The 19,729-nt window shown below is 40.0% G+C and overlaps 2 protein-coding genes across 2 annotated transcripts in view; both read right to left on the reverse strand.

Moving 5' to 3' along the window:
- The window catches only part of Tcf24 (transcription factor 24), a 6,489-nt gene extending 2,522 nt beyond the window's left edge, over nucleotides 1-3,967 (reverse strand). Inside the window, exons 1-2 of the mRNA XM_008854788.2 lie at nucleotides 3,863-3,967; nucleotides 3,159-3,537 (exon numbers count right to left, since the gene is read on the reverse strand). Of these exons, the coding sequence (XP_008853010.1) occupies nucleotides 3,159-3,518 (360 nt within the window). The 5' untranslated portion in view covers nucleotides 3,519-3,537; nucleotides 3,863-3,967. The remainder of the gene's footprint in view (nucleotides 1-3,158; nucleotides 3,538-3,862) is intronic.
- A 1,217-nt stretch (nucleotides 3,968-5,184) lies between these two features.
- Ppp1r42 (protein phosphatase 1 regulatory subunit 42) overlaps nucleotides 5,185-19,729 on the reverse strand; it is a 41,093-nt gene continuing 26,548 nt past the window's right edge. The window contains exons 6-8 of the mRNA XM_008854771.3: nucleotides 16,989-17,120; nucleotides 11,985-12,144; nucleotides 5,185-5,230 (exon numbers count right to left, since the gene is read on the reverse strand). Coding sequence (XP_008852993.2) covers nucleotides 5,185-5,230; nucleotides 11,985-12,144; nucleotides 16,989-17,120 — 338 coding nt within the window. The remainder of the gene's footprint in view (nucleotides 5,231-11,984; nucleotides 12,145-16,988; nucleotides 17,121-19,729) is intronic.

Consider the following 19,729-nt stretch of genomic DNA (forward strand, 5'->3'; position numbering starts at 1 on the left):
TCATTTAAATTAAAAATCTAGCAATTAACAAGAACTGAGCCTGAAATTAAAGACCTTAAAAAAGGTCTATTCTAATTAAACAACCGCCCCCCCCAAAACAACAACAACAGCAGCAGCAGCAACAACAAAATCCTGTCTTTTTTTAAATTCTTGCTTATCTGTATTATGAAAAATGATTCTTGGGGAGTTTGGCAATTAATAAAGTCATCTGGATTTTTCTCCCAAAGTTAAAGGTCTGAAAGACACCCTGTTTTGAATGTCCCTTCAGGCCACTGGTGCTGACTGAAACTGTTCATTCCCAACAAGATAAAAATGGGGTTGGTTAGGCCCCACTGCATGAGTTGGATCTCTTAAACCTTTCTTCCAGTTTAAAGACACCATGTCTGTGCACCGTGGATGGAATCCAGGGCCTTGCAAATGCTAACTATGAGCTCTACCACTGAATGTATCTCCCTTCCTCATTTGAGATACTCTAAAGTTCCCAACAATTCAAATACACTCATAATATCTGTAAAAGACTAATGATTCAAAAATCACAGAATTGGAATATTTACTAAAGTATCTTTGATCATTTATATAGGACTTAGCAACATTATGCTATAAGACAGAAAATTAGTAATTTTAGAATACACACTAAGGGACATCTATGAGTTTATAATGAGTCTACAGTTAACCAAAAAGTAAAAATTATCAGAGTATTCTTATTCCTTTCGCATTAAAGATAAATTTAACAGTTAAATCTTAACAGGAAATTTCAATTCATTATGTAAAGTCTATCTTCTGAAACCACAGCATGTGGTTTTTAGTGTTTTTTCTTTTTTTAATTTTTAATTATTTTTATTATGTGTACAAGCATATTGCCTGCATGCATGTAAGTACACTCATGCCATGCAATGTCTGTAGAGGTCAGACGGGAATGTCAGATCACCTGAAACTAGAGTTACCAACGATTGTTAGCCGCCATGTGGGTACTGGGATTCGAACCTGGGTCCTCTGCAAGACTAGCCAGTGCTCTTAACCCCTGAGCCATCTCTCTAGCCCCCTATAGTGGTTTTTCAACAAACATTTTTTTCTCCTTTACAGTACTATACTATGATTTATATTTTTGTTTTCAGGTCTAGAATGTGTTCATGCAGGCCAGGGACTGAGTCTTATTTACAGCTGTGTTTACTGTCTGTCCTAAAGCAGTTATTTGTACACAGTACTAACTCAAATGTTTAATATTTAAACAGCTTAGTCACTATTTAACCATCATCAATTTCATTTTTATGGGATAATCTTTGGCCTTTTATTATTATGTCTAGATTTAACAAATACAGAGATTATAGAGTTTGTCTTTTAAAACTAGGTAGCAAATGGGATTTACTTTAAATAGTTATGACTATAAAAACACTTGGTGCATGAATCAAGTAAAAAACTAGCTTGCTATGCTTATTTCTTACTAACACTGCTGCCTTTAACATTTCCATTCAAGAAAACATAACATGAATGCCGGGTGTGGTGGCATACACCTTTAACCCCAGCCCTTGGGAGGTAGAGGCAGGGGGATCTCTGTGAGATTGAGGCTAGCCTGGTCCACACAGAGTTCCAGGTAGGCTGGCACTAGGGAGACCCTGTCAAAGGAAAAAGAAGGAAAAAAAAAAGAAAGAAAGCATTATGTGAAACTAAGGTGAAAGACTAGATCTCATGGGGGGGTGGAGTTGAACTTATGCTTTTGGTATGGTAATCTTCTTAGTGTTAAAGTAAACTTTCTTAGAATATAGGGCAAACGTCAAGTCAAAAGAAATCTACATTAATGGGATATTTGAATAGCAATCTAATTCATACTGTAACACAAAATTCCTAATTAAAATAAGTGACTTTTCAGCTATTATGTTTAAATGCTCAAGAACAGAATGAATTCTATCATTATTATAACCATTTCACAGTTTAATATTTATCATTTGAACTGCTTTAAGTCTATTGTCATATTGATTATATTTACAAAATAAGTTTTATTAAACCTCACTCTGTAATATATAAGTACAGTTAATGTTAGGATACATACTTTATTACATTTTAACAATGATTTCTCAGTTTTCTTTGCAATCTGCACTTTTTATTAAATTTTTGCGATTTTCATACAATATAATTTGATGGTACGTAGAGCCTCTCCGCTATCTGCACCTCCCATTACTGCCCCCGCCCAATTTAATGTACTCATATATGAATATGCATATATACAGAATCTAATTTGTGTCCCCAAATGTCCTTCAGTAAGGGTCCATCCACTGGAGCATGGTTAATCTACCAAGAGTCTCATCCTTGAAAGAGATTGTATTACTCAGTTTTTGTTATTCAATAATTTGCTGAACACCAAGATACTTACAATAAAGTCCTAACTGTATGTGTGTTTAAATATTTCAGAATGGTGAAACAAAAAAATGTGAAAATTTAAATTTAGCAAATCCAGAGATTATGCATTTTGAATAGAAAGTCAGATCAGTCCAAGTTTTCAAAAGAAATCTAGACAAAAGGGATGATGCAGACCATGGCACTACAGATAATAAACCATCTGTAATAGGAATTCATATACCATCTATGGCATATTAGATGAAAATCATGAGCATTTTACCTACAAGTAAAGAAATGATGCAAAATAGTTTCTCTTGGTTAATTTAAATACTCACCATACGTGCAAGTCTACTGTAACAATGAGAAAGACATTATGTTTTTCTTAACGTTCTTGGTAGCCGTCTGGTCCACAATATTTAACCTGGATAAAAATGTTATTTTATGGCGGATGTAGAATGGTCCCACTTGTTTTTACTAAATTTAGCTTTTTTTTTTCTCCCTAGGATGACTTTAGGAGCAGAGAGGTCCATTTAATTCATGTAACCTTTGAAACAGCCCATGGAAAACACACTGGGACGTTTAGAACTGGACTCTGGAGGGACATGTACACGTGGCTCCCCCAGTTCTCACCGTGAGAACAAAACCCTGGAGCGCGCCGTGCTGTCGGGGCAGGTGCGACGAAGGCGAAGCCCGCCGGGGTGAAGCTTCAGGTTCCTGGGCCCAGAGCCTTATAAGCATCCTGTTGGGGTGGGGCGGTGTCACCAGCACCCGCCAGCCCAGGCAGCTACAGGTCCAGCGGCTCGGGCGGAAGCGCGCTCACCTACCTTAACCGGGTGCAGGTAGCCATCGCCTCGCAGGGCGCCCAGGCCTGGGTCCGCGGGCGCGTCGGCGTCCTGCAGGCTGCGGGTGAGGTGCGCGATGTAGGTGGTGGCCAGCAGCAGCACGTCCAGCTTGGACAGCTTGGTGTCGGGGGGTACGGAAGGCAGTGTGCGCTGCAGCTCCAGGAAGGCGTGCCGCAGGGTCTGCACCCGGCTTCGCTCCCGCGCAGCGTTCGCAGCAGCCGGCCGGCCACTCCCGGAGCGCGTCGCCACGCCGCCGGGGCCCCCCTGCCCTGGGGTGCGCCCGGGGCTCAGGTCGCGGGGTGCGGCGGGCTCGGCGCTTCTGGCGGGACGACCGCGCTCCATGGGGCTCGGGCCACGCGCGCTGCAAAGGGGCGAAGGCGCCGTGAGACCCGGGAGCGCCCAGGCTTCCTCCTGGAGTCCCCGCGCCCGCCGGCCGCCCCTGCGGAGGAAGGGGCGGATCTCCACGTGCCGGCCACCCCGGGAGGGAGCCGGGGCCTTCTTTTCTCCCGACACCTCCAGGCCGCTCCACCACACAACCTGCATTCCGTCAGCCCCGAGGGGCAAGTGACGCAGGGCACACCCAGCCCTTCTGTGACCCAGGTGCAGACCTGGCCTCTGCCCTCACCTCGGGAACCCGGCCTCGCTCTCCTCTCCTCGCACGGGGACTCGCCCACGCGGACGCTCACCTTTCCGGCAGCGGCTGTGCTAGGCTCCGGGCGTCGAGCAGGGTGTGCGTGGCCTCAGTGGGCCAGGCACTCTATCCTCAGCAGCTTCTGCCGCTCGCACGTTTTATGCGGGCTTCCCCCCGCCCCACGAGGCCAGCGTGCACGCCGGGGCCGGGAAACACTGAAGCTGAGGATGTGCGCCCACCGGAGCCGTTAGGTTGGGGGCGCGGGTGCTACGGGGCCGCCCCCTCGGCGAAGAGCTATCAATCAAACCGCCTGTGGGCGGGTGGATGTCTGACCCCGCCCCCCACGGGGTTCCAGGCCAGAGGATGCGGAGGAGCCCGAACGCGGCTGCATGGGGCAGCGTGGATTCTAACCCTGTGGGGAACCGTCCAGTTCGCCTGCCTGCCTTTTACCCTACACAGTAAACGTTCTGGCTTCCTGGTGACTTACTACAGACCCCCAACGTCCCCTTGGCCACACTTTAGGAGGTCCCGGGCCATCGTCCCGGGACGCTCCGTTACCCGAGGCCACGGCTTCTGGGGTTCACTATTTGACCTGAGGCTCCTTCCTGGCTACACACCTGCGCGCCCGCCCGCAGAGCCCTCGGGGACCTGGCGGCCTGAGACCCTCCTGCGCCCTCCCGCAGCGCCCTCGCGGGGTCCTGGCGGCCGGAGACCTGCCCGCGCCCGCCCGGAGCACCCGCGCGAGGAAGTCGGAGCCCAGCGCTCTGCTGCCGGCAACCACCCGAGCCTGGAGCTCCATCAGGGAGCAACGGGGCATTTTCCTCCCTTAGGAGCCAAAGCGGAGTGCCAAATATAAAATGTCACCGAAGAACCCGCTCTCTCATGCATTCTTGTGCGTTTTCCAATCAATTACGAACTTTCCAAATTGGAATTATCAAGCTCTAGATAGTAATGCTGGCACTTAGCCCGGTGACCCAGACCGCAGCGTGCTCGGCATTTGTTAGTCAAGTCGGTGGAACCTTACAACTGCTCCGAGCTCCTTCCATAACGCCAAGAGGCTTTACGCTTTGGAAGCACGGCTAACTTCCATTGATACAAGATTTCTTGTGGGATAAGAAAGCACATTTTTATTTCCTGGTAAATTGTATGTAACGGCTAATAAACCAAATCCCAGAATTCACACGCGGAAAGACAAGTAAATTTTATAAGGAAAAAACGAAGACTCTTACACCCGGAGATGACATAATTCTAAAACCCTCAAAAGATGTTGCCTACTTCTATGAAGAAATCAGATCACGCAAGGCTGAATTTACTACTTTCTCTCAAACAAATTTTCTTTTAGTTTTGGGATTTAGAGAAGCTGGGGTTGACATAATATCATTTTTTTGTTAGTGAGCTTTTGGATTCCTTCAAGGAGAGATTCCTGTTAAACAAACAAACCAGCATTTAATTAACTTGAAATATCTTTAAAAGACGGTAAACAGACCCCAGGACACATTGACCATAGTAAAGGCAGATGTTAAGTCAACAAACATTGTGCATCTGCTCTGTCTTTCTCCGGCTTTGGGAGACATGGAAACAATGATGGCGGTAAGGTGGGCTGGGACCATGGCGACACAGGCAGTCAAGGTGCCTGGAGGGCCTTAAACCCTAAGGCCTCGGCCTAACCTACTCTGCCAGTATCTTCTGTTGCTGTGGGTCACCGGGAGAGATAAAGGCTCTTTACTTCCGGCAGTGCCTGCGCAGTAGCCAGCCCTGTCGCCCAGCAGTGAGATGACAGACTGTTCAGAAAACGACCACTGCAGGCCACTCTTTTCTGTCCTCCTTTGCTACCCTAGTCAGCGTAATTCTGAATTCCAGAAAGGACCAGTATTTTTAGTCCATTTAAAAGTGGGACAATCCAGCCGGGTGTGGTGGAGCATGCCTTTAATCCCAGCACTTGGGAGGCAGAGGCAGGCGGATCTTTATGAGTTCGAGGCCAGCCTGGTCTACATAGTGAGTTCCAGGACAGCTGGAGCTACAGGGAGCCCCTTTCTCAAAAAGACCAAAAGGGGGGGGGGCAATTCTAAAACTCCACTATTACGCACAAATAATAACAGATGCTGCTATAGCCTTTTTCTCATTCATTAACAAAAACTGAGGATTTACATTTTATAGTTGGAAAAAAATCGAGCTCACAGGGATTAGGCAATTTGTCTAATGTCACCTAGTAAATAGCTGGCATCGGGTTCAAGCCAAGTAGATCGTCCCTAACTTATGTTTTGCCAGACTAGTCTGTTTAGTTTTTGTATTTTATAATTTGCAAAACAGTTTTTGAATCTATTACTAAAGTGCATGCTTTAGTTTAGCCTTATTAACAACTCAATTTCTATGTTCATAATGCATCTTTCTTTGAAGTTCTTAGTAGTCTAGTCTTTACAAAAGTATGACTTTAGAATGCAGATTTTATTCAGTAAGTATGGTATACATCTAAGAATTACTCTTGTCTTTTAAAAAATATGGCAAATCGTAATGTTAATATTGTCTTTATAATGCAAGCCAAAAAGCAAATATCACATAGCAGAGGATAAAATGTTTAGGCATTTTATACTGTAGATATTTTATATGTGTATAAAGCAATTGGTTTTCTTCACCTTTCACCTATGTCCCTTATGATTTAAATTAAGGTATGATTTGCATAGTTAAATTTGCCCTTCTGTGTATATTATTCAGCAAGTTTGGATAAATGTATGCAGTTTTGTAACCACCACCACAATGAAGATACAGAATACCTCCATCCTCCTTTAGAATTCCCTCTTTGTAGTGAAACCTTTCTCCCACCTCCCAGTTTTGGCAACTCCTGATCTGTTCTGTCTCTATGGATTTGCCTTTCCCAGAATGTCATATAAACAGAAGCATATAAGTATGTTGCTTGCTAATATATGACACTTTTCACGTAACAATGCTTTTGAGATCCATTCATGTTGTTAGTGGTTCATTCATTTTCATCGCTGAGAAGTATTCTATAGCATATAGTTTATCCATCTCCCAGCTGAGATATAATTGGTTGTTTTAAATTTTTAATGATTACAACTAGACCATTATAAACATAGTTTTTCATGAGTATAGATTTTTTTTCATTTCACTTTGGAAAATTACTAGGCATTGGACTTCTAGATGTAGTACATGTGCATTTACTGTTATAACACATCAAACTACTGTGCTAAATGACTTCCTTAATTTTGCATTCCCATCAATATTGCATGAGAGTTCCAGTTACTCCATATCCTAATCACTGTGATAAGACACAGTTTAAAATTTTCTTCTTATCCATTCTAATACATCATTTTCATTTGTGTGTGTGTATTATATGTAATATGATGTACTGTGTTCATGTGGGTATGCATACATATGTGTCCAGGTGCATATGGTAGCCAGAGGTCAATGTTGGGTATCTTCCTCAGTTTCCTTCCAACTCTTTTTTCCTTCACTGAACCTAGAGATCAAAAATTTGGCTCCGTTGGCTGACCTGTGAGCTCCAGGGATCCCTCTTATCTCCACCTACTAGTGCTGTGCTGGGAGATATGTGGGTGCTAGGGATCTGAATTCAGGTCCGTGTGCTTACAAGACATGTACTTTACTAAGCCAGCTTCCTAGCCTCTCTAATACATTATTTTTTAAGACAAAGATTGAGTCACTATCTCAAACGATTTTACAGCCTAGGTATTATGCTTGCCAGCTAGTCTGATTTCTCAAGTTCATGTCCCAGCCCACATTGTCCTTGAACTGAGCAGCTGCAGCTGTCTTTAGCTGGACAGGATATGCTGTCAGTCCACCTCATTCACTAACTCACTGCTTTCCTTACAGTACCTTCCTGGACCTGGGAACACGTCTGAGATGCCTTCTCTGTTAAGTCAGAGCTTGGCTACTGGAGTCAGTGATCTGGCTTCCGGGGAATGTGCTTCTCCAAGCCTCATTTTCCCATCTGTAGTAAAATGGGGTTGAGAATATTCTTTTTTGTTTTTAAAAATTGCTTGGGTAATAAAGATTTAGATTTCAAAGTATCAGAATTTTAAAAAGCAGCTAAAAGTTATTTTGTTAGGCCTTACATAACTCTTGTTCACAGAGTAAGCCATTGACAGAATTGAAAAGAGAATTCAAAAAACTGTTTTAACAGAAAATTTTTCTGTTGCTTTCCAGTATTGCTTTTGGGGGCTGTATCTTAATTTCAAGAGTTCTTTGAGTACTGCAAATAAAAATGTTAACGTTTTATCTACATTACTGATTCACACAAAGTTTATTTTGCAAGTACAATTAAATATACTGAGGTAAGGTTTAAGCAAAGCAAAATTAAAAACATTTTGAACTTTGCAAGTAAGTTTATATAAGAACATCCTAGAGTTTTGTGATAAAGTATTATCTGAGTTTGTAAATTTCTTTTTGAAACACATAGATGTGTTATTACAACTGTTTAAACATAACCTTTGCAGTGGTGAAAGCAAGTTATTTTAACTATTACAGTCCACTTTCAATTCGAAGAACCCTCAGTCTTCCTATAGTTTAGCAAAAGATACCAAGTATTTCAGAAATAAATAACAGAGTGAACATTTCCTGTGAATTGTGAGTCCTAGGGATCCAAATTCCTTAAAGGTATCTGAAAACAAGACTCTTTTAACACCAGAAAATGATTTTTAAAGTAACAAAAGATGTAGATCTATTCGTATCAGCATTTCTTGGGCTCGGAAGATAGTTAAGCAATCAAGTAACAATGTGCTTTCTCCGTGGTACAGTGCTATATTCTCAGTGGATCTCATATGCAACATAAATGTATTTAACATCTATTTTTAAATTACTAAGGTCCAAGTACCTCCTAGCAGATTTGAAAAGAGAGGAAACATCTGTCAGAAGTGCTTACTGTGACAAATACAGAAAGAAGCAATAATGTGAGCCGTTTTTACTTGCTTAATACCATACATTATTTTTAATTGAACAGTGAAGGCATTTGTTCAGACTCAGTCTTTAAATAAGAAATAGTTTAGACCTAATCTTTAATTAAAGTGTACATTGATAGTATCAAGTTCAGTTTGAGGGTCACAAACAACGTCAATGAGTCTGACTTTTTCCTCCCTGTAGGGAAAGCAGGCTTATGTAAATATACACATGTAGACTGCATGCATTTATAAAAGACGGGGAAAACATTCTCGTCTTTGGACAGATGTTGCCTCTGGTGTCTAGCACCTCAAGGAGTGTGCAAACAGACACTTTGCTTATGGAACATGCACTCTCATCCACCTCTCTTCAGGCCTCTCGCCGGGCATGTTAAATGCAGCAAAACTTTATTGCAGATGCCAGTTCATTCTTACCTTCAAAATAATTATTTTCTAGAAATTTAAAACCTGTTCTCTGTGTGTTCAGGGTTTTTGTTTGTTTCTTTTGCTTGGTGGACATGGGGATTGAACTCAACATGCCAGGCAAGCACTCTCTATCATTAAGCTATACTCCATCCCCAAGGAATAATATTTATTAAATATTTTGTTTTCAATATCTTTCAATCTTCCAACTTTAATAGCATTGTTGCCTAGTTTTAAGCTAAATTACAAGGTTTGCATGGCTGCATTCACAGGCAAAAGTGTCAAGCTGTATGTAAGTCTTATGCCTTATACATGTGGGATGTCTCAATTTTCAATGGAAAATACATGATTCACTATACAAAAACATAAAAATGAAAAGTAGCCAATGTGAGCAAATAGAAGACCCAAGTTACTAAAATGCTAGCAATGGGCACACTCTAAAACTGTATCAAAAACTTGAGGAAGTTCCATAATGTGCTTGGTCACCTTTTATTAAAAGGGACACAACTAATATCCCCATCTAATCAGACTTCTGAGCCACCGAAGCATGACTCTCTGTAGGCCTCTCGTCTTGAATGTTAAATACAGTATAAATGTTGGCAATGTTTGCCATGCTTCCAGAGAAAATGCTACCTAAGGAAATAATAAACATTTAAAAAGAAAATATGGAATTTTTTTCACAGGATGAAACTGTAACCTCAAAATTGAGTATCCTCAGTGTCACACAGCGGCAGAAATGGGGTGTGGATGTGCTTCTCATGGTAGCACCTCTAGTTCTGTGGACTGTTTAGGGCACCCTATCATTTCAGCACAAGGCTAGTTTATTCTTTAAAAAGGCATTTGGTTCTGTGGTCCTATGAGGACGAGGAGAGTGATTTATTGGCCGTTTCATCTGTGTACTCCTGGGCTTTCCACAGGGATGCAGAATGTCTGCTGTGTGCCACAGCTCACGACTGATGTAATTAGCATGTGTTGGCAATGTATAGAATTCACCAACTTTGTTTTCTGAGGCTGTGTGTATTTTCATTGTTTTATTGGATGTATTATATCCACCTTATGATATACCAGCAGTACTTTTCAAAGTGTTTGGCAAAGAAACAAAATCTCAAGAACACTGCTACAGAATTGATATCAGTGTGTATATCTTTAAGAAACTGTTGGGATGCTATGGGAAAATTGGCTCTGATTTTGAAGGCAATGATGAAGCATGCTGTGTGCAAGCAGTAAAGCGAATCCTTACACAACTCCCATTGTATTGTGAATGGAGAAGAGGCAAGACCCAAACCAGAACCCCCTTCATAGTCTCTCTTTTCCTCAGATAAAGACTCAGGACCATAAGCCTGCACCATAGCTATCTCAAGCTGCTCTGTGGGGATAGGGAGAGGACTGGGCACCCATATTGTTCACAGGGCTTCTTCTAGTGGACTCCACTAGCAATGTTACATCACTAGACCTGAAAAGAGTATCTCATGGCAGACCCATCTGACCTTCAGCAGGTAGTTCTGGGAAGATGAATTCTATTACAGAGTACATCCACTGGCTCTGATTACTTTCTCAATGAAATATGTGTTAGCCTTTGTTATATTGTGATGAACAACACTGTATGATTGGAAAGATCAATAGAACATTCATTGGATTGATTATGAATGCAGAAAAGGGCTGGGGCTGTAGCTCAGTGGTAAAGTGCTTGACTCACATGAGGCCCTAAGTTCATTCTCAATACTGCTGAAAAAAATAAAAAGGAAATTCACAATAAAATTTTTAAAAACCAGTTTGAATAAAAATTTATAGACAACATTAGGGAGCGGTTTATAATGCTCATGACATTTCCAAAGAATACAGCGATTATTTCAGCTTTGGCTCCCCACACAGAGTGTTGCAAGGTACTTGGGATTAAGATTGTCTTATTTGAATTTTTGATTGTTTTGAGACAGGGTGTCTTAGCCAGGCTGGCCTTGAACTTGCTGTGTGGTTGAGGACAACCCTGAACACCTCCAGCATGTTGAGATTGTAGTCATGCCTCCTCATACCCAGTTCTCATTTGCATTTTTGTATAATGCTGCTTGAAGGGTGGGAAGGTCTATTTAGAATAAAGGAGGTTATTTTCTGAAATAGTGAATCTTTCAATGGAAATAATGTCATCATTTTTGAAACCAAAGCAATTGTTTGCTCATTTAGAAGGTTTAGAACTGTTTTATATAGAACTAGATTAGGTATTGATTCAAGGCTTGGAATTGTAACCATTAAGCTGGTTGGGTTTGTTTGTTTGCTTGTTTTTCGGTATAAATTCCTCTGAGACAGAGCGATGCTTCAAATGTCTCCTTCAGAGAGAGCAGGTTCAGAACTTTGGCTTAGAGAAGTGTGAAAGCAGTCTACCTCCTCCTCTGGGCTCCTCCTTTCTAGACCATGTGCCCTACTGCGGCCACACTCTCGTCTTTCACTCCCTGTCACTGGGGCCCATCATCAACTGGGGCCACAGCTTCCATGTGATGGTCATTTAGACATCTTTATCCACATTTTCAGGAATTTCCTGAGCTACATGCCTTATCTCTACTTCAGTGAGGGCATCTAGTTTAACTCCTGTCTCCCAGAGCCAGCCCTTGCCATTGCAGCTTTATGACTGCTTAAAAGACAACAGCAAACCGTGTGTGTGTGTGTGTGTAGAGAGAGAGAGACAGAGACAGAGAGAAGAGAGAGAGACAGAGAGACAGAGTCAGAGAAACAGAGGTAGAGACAGAGAGGTTTGAGAACACAGAACTAAGAGGGCCTCTCTTCATCTGTGTTGACAGTAAGAGGGTTCCATTCCTCTAAAAAAGGAAAATCATACAAATATTTGAAAGAACCTACCCCATGTCTTCAATAATTTCAGTTTTATCTTCTTGAGAGCTTTCTGTAGCTGCATTCCCACTTGCAAGAGATCTCTGTACATCAGAGAAAAAGACTACTTTTGACTTACCCACCTGTGGGTAATAAACAGGAACTATGTGATGCACTGTTTCAAATTTACCTGCAGCATACAAAAAATTAAAAGCAACCTTCTTTGAAACTAGTAACTAAATTGTCAAAAGGACATATATTATTATCTTAAACTATTTTTTATGAAAAGAATTAAACAAAGATAAGTAGATCCCAAAAAAATCAATAATAAATGAATATCCAAGATAAATATCACACTTTTATATATTAAAAACCTGTACAGGAAACTTTATAGTTAATTCTTACAGAGAATTGGGTATGCTAACATTATTATAAACATTAGTTGAATTAAATTTTGCTTGCCTGAGGTAATTTATTTTTTTCAAAGTAACCTTTACGGTGTAGATTAGTCACGTATACTTGTTGGGATGCGTTCATACATTTAGTTGGGCAATTAACATTCCATATGATTTGCCTGTTTTCCAGCAGTGCTGTCTTCACTGCCTTGAATAGTCCTATGGGTATTCAAAGTTTTTCTGGTGCTAGGGTTAAACCCAGGGTCTCATGCTGAGCTGCCTTGAGCATATCTCTGTTAAATTTTTTAAAAATATTTTGTTATTTTTATTTATTTCATGTGTATGAGGGTATTGCCTGTATGTATGTAAGTGCACCCATGTCATACAGTGCCCATAGAAGTCAGAAGAGAGCATTGGCTTCCCCTGGAACTGGAGTTATAGACAGTTGTTAGTTGCCATGTGGGTGCTGGGAATCAAACCTGGGTCCTCTGTAAGAGCAGCCAGTGCTCTTAACCACTGAGCCATCTCTCCAGCCCCTTCTTTGTTAAATGAATACATTAGTTTCCATGTGCTAATAATAAAAGATTTTCTTTCATTTTGGATCTTATTATATTTCCAATTTTGAGTTACATGGTTATATGTAGGGTAATTTTTTATTGAAAGATCCTTGAAGTTAAAGTTAGAATCCATGTAATTTTACTATAATATCTAGGTCAGTGCCCCGAAATTAGAATTCTACCAACATATAAATAAAAAATATATTAAGGCATGTAAAAGATTAGGTTGCACAAAGATTTCTATCTTTGTGATACCTAATGTTGATTGTTAGCTTGAGTGGATAAAGGATTGGCTGCAAAGGGGCTGGAGAGATGACTCATAGGTTAAAAGCTCAATCATGAGGACTGGAGCTCAAATCCCAGCACCCATGTTGGACAGCTCACAGACACCTGTAATTCTAGCTCTAAGGGATCCAACACCCTCTTCTGGCCTCCATGGGCACCTGCACACACACATAAATTTTTAAAAGAAATGTTAAATGGTGATTAATGAAGGACATGTCTGGGTCTGTCTGTGATGGTGTTTACAGAAACAATCAGATCATGAGAGTTCTGACCTAATGAATGGGTTAATCCTTTGGTATGTTTGTAATTTCATGGCATTATTGGGAAATGGTGAACATAGGAAGCAAGGCCCTCTAGAGGCATTAGGTCACTGGCAGCATGTCCTTGGTGGCTTTATCTTGCCCTGGTTCCTTCCTTTATTCCCTTCTCTCTGCCTTCAGTCCACCAAGAAGTAAAGAACTGTAGCAGATGTTTTGCTGACCTGATGCTCTGCTTAAGCCCATGGACCAAGCAACCATAAGCTCAGCCCTCGGAAGTTATGAGCCAAAACAAATCCTTCCTCCCTTAAGTTTTCTTGTCAGGTACTCTGATCATAGCAATAAGAAAGGTAATGCAGACACTCCTCATCATTACTAACACCTGTTGCTGTTTTGTTTTGTTTGAGACAAAGTGTCATATAGTCCAGGCTGGCCCTATGTAGCTGAGGCTGGTTTTGCACTCCTGATTCTCTTGCCTCCACCTCCTAAGTGCTGTGATTACAGGTGTGCACCACCATGACTGGATAGAAAGGAAGGGAGGGAGGGAGGGAAAGAAAGAAAAAGAAAGAGAAACGAAAGAAGCAACCCTACCCAATGTGGAGTGAAAGCTCACTGTTGTTTTTTATTGGCATTTCATGATTCATCCCTTCACATTTACCTACTTTATATGCTAGCCATTTTTATGTCTCTGGAGAAATGTCTGCTCAAGTACTTAACCTTTTTTTTTTTTGAGACAGAGTCTTCCTGTAGTCCCAGCTGGCTTACAACTTCTATAGAACAGGCTGGCCTTGAACTAAAAAAAAAAAAAAAAAAAAAAAACCACATCCACCTACCTCTACCTCCTGAGTGCTGGGATTAAAAGCGTGTGTTACCATTCTCAGTGCTCCTTAGTTTATTTTTAAATCAGATCATTAGGACTTCTTTGAGATTGAGTCGCAGGAATTTCTTATATATTTTGGAGATATTAACGTCCATCAAATGCATGGTTTAGAAGAATTTTCTTACATTCTATATTCACTTGGTTATTTCCTTTATTGTACAGAAACTGTTCAGTTTGAGCTAGCCTGAATTATTTCTACTTTTTCTGCCCATGTTTTTAGTGTTACGGCCATGAAGTCATTGCCAAGATGAATTTCATGGAGCTTTTCCACTATATTTTCTTCTAGGAGTTTTACAGTTTTGTGTCATTGCATCTTTAATACATTTTAAGTTGATATTTTTGGATAAGGGTCCAATTTACTTTCATTTGAATGTGGCTATGTAATGTTCCCAAAACTGTTGAAGAGACTGTCCTTTTCTCATTGTGTATTCTTGGCACCTTTGTCAAAGTCAGTTGACTGTATGCTTGTGGATTCACTCTCTCCCACCACTCTACATGTTTGCCTTACATCAGTTCCATACTGTTTTCATTACTTAACTTTGTGATATATTTTGAAATAAAAAATTATGATACTTCAAGCTTTCTTTTTCTTCCTCAAATTGGATTTGTCTGTTGGTGATTTTTGTGGTTCCATATGAATTTAGAATATTTTTATATTTCTGTAAGAAATGCCATTGTGATTCAGACAAGGAATGCTTTGAATTTGTAGATCCCTTTAGGTCAGATGGATATTTTAATAATTTTGTCTTCCACTTCACAAACATGGAATGTCTTTCTATTTGTATCTTATTTATTATTCCTTAACAATTTTCAGAATATAGGCTTTTCATCTTCCTAACTAAGTTTATTCCCAAGTGTCTGATTCTTTTTTGGTGCTATTGTAAATGAGATAGTTTTTCTAAGTTCCTTTTCATATACTTTGTTAGTGTATATACAAAATTTTAAAGTTGTTTTTTCTAATTAACCACTAATTATAAAGACATTAATAAGGATTTCTTTGAGAAAATTAAGTTATTAATTTCAAAAGTTATAAATTGTAGGGCACATTGTAATTTTTATTACTTTCCTAATTATTTTCACTGGGGAAGTTAAAATTAATTTAAATGTAGATTAGGAAAAAATTGAAATCTATTAAGATGAAAGAAATGATATTATTTTTAGAATATCTTAGCTTTTGGATGAATTCTGTGGGTACTTCAGTATTAGTAAGGGGTTTTTGAATCGTTGGTGTAATGTACATAAAATAGGGAGAGAGAGAGAGAGAGAGAGAGAGAGAGAGAGAGAGAGAGACTACGGATTGAACCTACAATACTACACATTGCTCTACCACTGAGCTAACATACAAAATGAACTTTCTTCATTTTGAGATGGGCTGTTTCCCAGGTTGGCCTCAAGCTGCCTGAATAGCTAGGAATACAAGTGTTCACCACCACCATACTGAGTGACAGCCCTGGAGTTCTGATCCTGGGTCTAGTCCTGCCTTTCATAGTCATCCAGAAGGAGGATTTCAGACCATGAGAAATTCAAATTCCCACTACAGGATCAGTCATTGCTACACTTTCCTAAGTCCCAAGTCTCCTAAATGATTTTCAGCAGGTCATATTGAATGGACATAATACAGCAAGATCAACAGAGCTCTATGCCTTTCCACTCTACTCCTCATCCCAGCCTTCTTTTAGTGACAGAACTCCTAGCTTAATGCTATCTCTGCATAAAGCTTCATACACCCGCTCGAGTGCCCATTTCCCTTTGCTCTGGCCTAACAGCCCCCTTGCTATGCTTCCATCTCCTGCATCCAAAGATGCCAAGTAAAGTTAGGCGTAGAGCAAAGCACTAGCATTCAAAGACTGTCATGGAAAGAGGAGGCTCATTCCAGTGTTGTGCACCACAGAATCTGTGGGGTCAGTTCCAGTGGACCCCTAACATGGCAGAGATAACTGTTCCATTATCCTTACTTACTTGCATTAGTTAGGCAAAAGAAGCTAGTGTGCACTTTCTAACAAAACCATGGGTATATGATACTCCAAATATTTAAGTTTCGGCATGTATGCATAAGAAGGGGGCAGGCTATAGAGTGTAGGTCAGATGAGATTGACTTACATTTAATTTTAATAATTAGTAATTATTTTGAGTTTTTCAGACTGCCTCATTCCACTGCCCAGACTGCTCTTGAACTCATGGTGATCCTCCTGTCTCACTCCTCTTGAATGCTGGAATTATAGATATAAGCCACCATGCCTGGCCCAATTTTACTTTTTATCCCAAATGGAAAAATGTCTTGATTTTTGTACCAGTGCTAAACATACTAATGACTTAGGTTTCACCATTTATATGACTGACTGTTTTACCACTTATGTAATTGATGTTGTACACTTTTGCTGGAATAAAAAAAAAAAAAACACATTTCCCCCACTTTCATGACTATGCTTATGTGACTGACACAGTCATAGCCAGTGTAAACCAAGCACAGGTTTTGTTCATAAAGGTTACTATTTTCATAATAGGCAAAATTACTGACAATTTATTGTATTTACCTTGACAACAAATAAATTTCTTAAAGCCTAAAAACAAAAATCCTTACCACTCTACCCCTTATTTCTAGCAGTTTTTTGCTAGACCACGCCCTCTGCTAGAAGTGACCAGTTGTGACCGGCACTCACTTATGTAGGAGTTGCTTAAATCCTTGTTTTTATTGCTCCTTTTCTTGCTGACTTTCTTGGCATCTTTAGATGCTTTCCAATTTATTAGGAATTGTCTTTCTAGATTTTTAATTTCTTTTCCATCAAGAAATTCTGGAGAAAGATAAGTATATTAAAAAATACAGTATTGTGAATATGAAAACAAATATAATTCTGGTTTAGGACACACAAACAAGTTACATTAAGCAGAAATACATTTATTTTTAAAATACCTCATTTAGAGCCAGGCTTGGTGGCTCATGCTTCTAATCCCATCCCTCAGCAGACTGAGGCAGGAGGATTGCTATGAGTTCAAGAACGGTCCTGGTGGCTACATAGTGAATTCTAGGTCAACCTGGGCTACAGAGTGAGACCTTGCCTCAACGAATAAACAAATAAATATGCCAAAGCTATCCTTATTTATTTAATTGCTGGTATATTCACAATAGTTAGGATGTATGTATATAATAGCTTATATGTCTATCAGATGATGAATGAATAATGAAAATATGGTATGGTACATATACACAATACAATTTTATTCAGTTGTAAAGAAAAATGAAATTGTGAATTTTTTAAGAAAATAAATGGAAATGGAAAATATCATACCAAGGTGACCCAAACTCAATAAAACACTACATGTTCTCACACATATGTGGATCCTAGCTCTAAATTTTTAGATTTTAATTTGGAGTATCTGTAGAGCACAGGAAGCTAGAAAGGACCCATGAGAGGGAGAGGGAATGGGGTCTTCAGGGCAGAAGGGATAGTAATACATATATGATATGAAGACAGAGGTACGGATATGGGAGTTAAAAATTACAGGGGGAGAAGATGGGGTGGGTGGATTAACCAAAACTAAGGATGTATGAAAACCCTTATGGAAGCCTACTTACTGCTTTTAAGCTAGTTAAAAAAAATTAAAAATATAGAATTTGGACACAGATACCTTGCATGGGTGGACAGTGATTCCCCCAGCCTTCTGAGGGAAATAAACATCTTATGGGTTATTAAATGAAAATTTCAGTACCAGGCCTTCCTATAAGTTGTTGATCATCAAAGCCTAGAGTCCCCCAAAACAACACAGGCTATTACCATTGCTCTTGATTGCCTACCAGAACTAGATGGTAAAATTCTATTGCTGAAGACTCAACACGCTTTGGTTGCAGGACACTGAGAAATGAAGCTGGGACTGACCTGAAAATTTCCAGCTGACTAGCTTTCAGAATGCTAGAAGGTGCTATGCAGGCTGCTGCAGGAAAAAAAGATGTTAACGGTAGCCTTGCAGTATAGGCTGCCAGGCAAGATGTGACCACTGGTGCAATAGTGGCACAAAGGTAATGGGGATAACCAATTGCTTTTTGGATTGGATTTGAGGAACAAGAAGGAATTTAGGCCTGCTACTGTAAACCTGGTTGAAAGCCTAAGACCCTGGGAGGTTCCTCCCTAGGGAGGAACTACTGCTATTGTTTTACTAAGCAACATGTTGTAAAACTGCCTTCTCAATATTTATGCTTATATCCATAGCTTAGTGCTACCCTCAGCTTTGGCCAGAGAAGGTTCTCTCTGCAATGGTTAACAGTTAATGCAGAGATTTACTACTGGTCAGAGTGCTGAGAGTAAGTGTCTATTGAATGCTCCTAAATGGAACATCTACATCACCCCTGACCCTGTCCTCCAAGGCTCAGGGAATGCTGAGGCAGAGGGGTAGAAAGAATGTAAGAGCTGGAGGATCAGGAAGGGTGCTGTGAAGGGCTGTCTTCTGGACAGGACATGGCTGTAGCACTGCAGCTGTGATTACCTGCACAAGATTGCATCAGGGAGGGAGGAGTTGGGGATTCCTGGGGAGAGTGAGGAGGAATTGGAGCTCACTGATTCAGAAGGTCTAGCTGGTTAGTGAGTTCCAGGGTCCTGCTGTTTCCCCAGCACTAGAGTCACAGATATGTGCATATTTTGGGATCCCTTTCTAATATGTAAATATATAAACTATATTGTTTTTCAAAGTAGAAATGTTGTTACAATAAATATAAAATCATGTTTTTTAGATTAATTATTCTTAGGAAAAAATATGAAGTTTTAAGTAAGTTTTATTTTCATAGCATGGTAAGGCACATACAATATTAAATAACACTTATTAGATCCTAGGATACAGCTGTAACAGAAGCAAACCACAGATCTGGCCTCTTGGTTCTATGAGGTGAGATTTCTTTACATTTTGCTCCTTTAAAATTTTTTTAAAATTGAGTTTCTTCAATTATATAATTTTTGTACATGGTAAGATAGTGGAAAATATGAATACCATGCAGAAAAATTTAGTCGCCTTATTCTATAATGAGAAATAATTTTAAATAACTGATAATACTTTAGAATGTTTCTTAGCCAACTTTTCTATGTATTTCTGTGTGTATATGTGAATGTTATATGAAATGGAGCTCTTTATTAATACATTTCTATGTGTTGCTTTTAAATTTTTATAAGCATTTTACTACGTCTTTCTTTAAACACAATTTCCAATTTATTTTATCTATATATTTTGTATAGCACCAAGAAAGTGATTTATGCAACCTTCATTTAATAAAGAGACTAGCAATGTATTTGTATAATTTTTAAGTGATTTTTTTTTTTGGTCTTTTTGAGACAGGGTCTCCCTGTAGCCCCAGCTGTCCTGGAACTCACTATGTAGACCAGGCTGGCCTTAAACTCACAGAGATCTGCCTGCCTCT

Source organism: Nannospalax galili, unplaced genomic scaffold (assembly GCF_000622305.1).
Source record: "Nannospalax galili isolate Female #2095 unplaced genomic scaffold, S.galili_v1.0 scaffold247, whole genome shotgun sequence".
Taxonomy (NCBI): Eukaryota; Metazoa; Chordata; class Mammalia; order Rodentia; family Spalacidae; genus Nannospalax; species Nannospalax galili.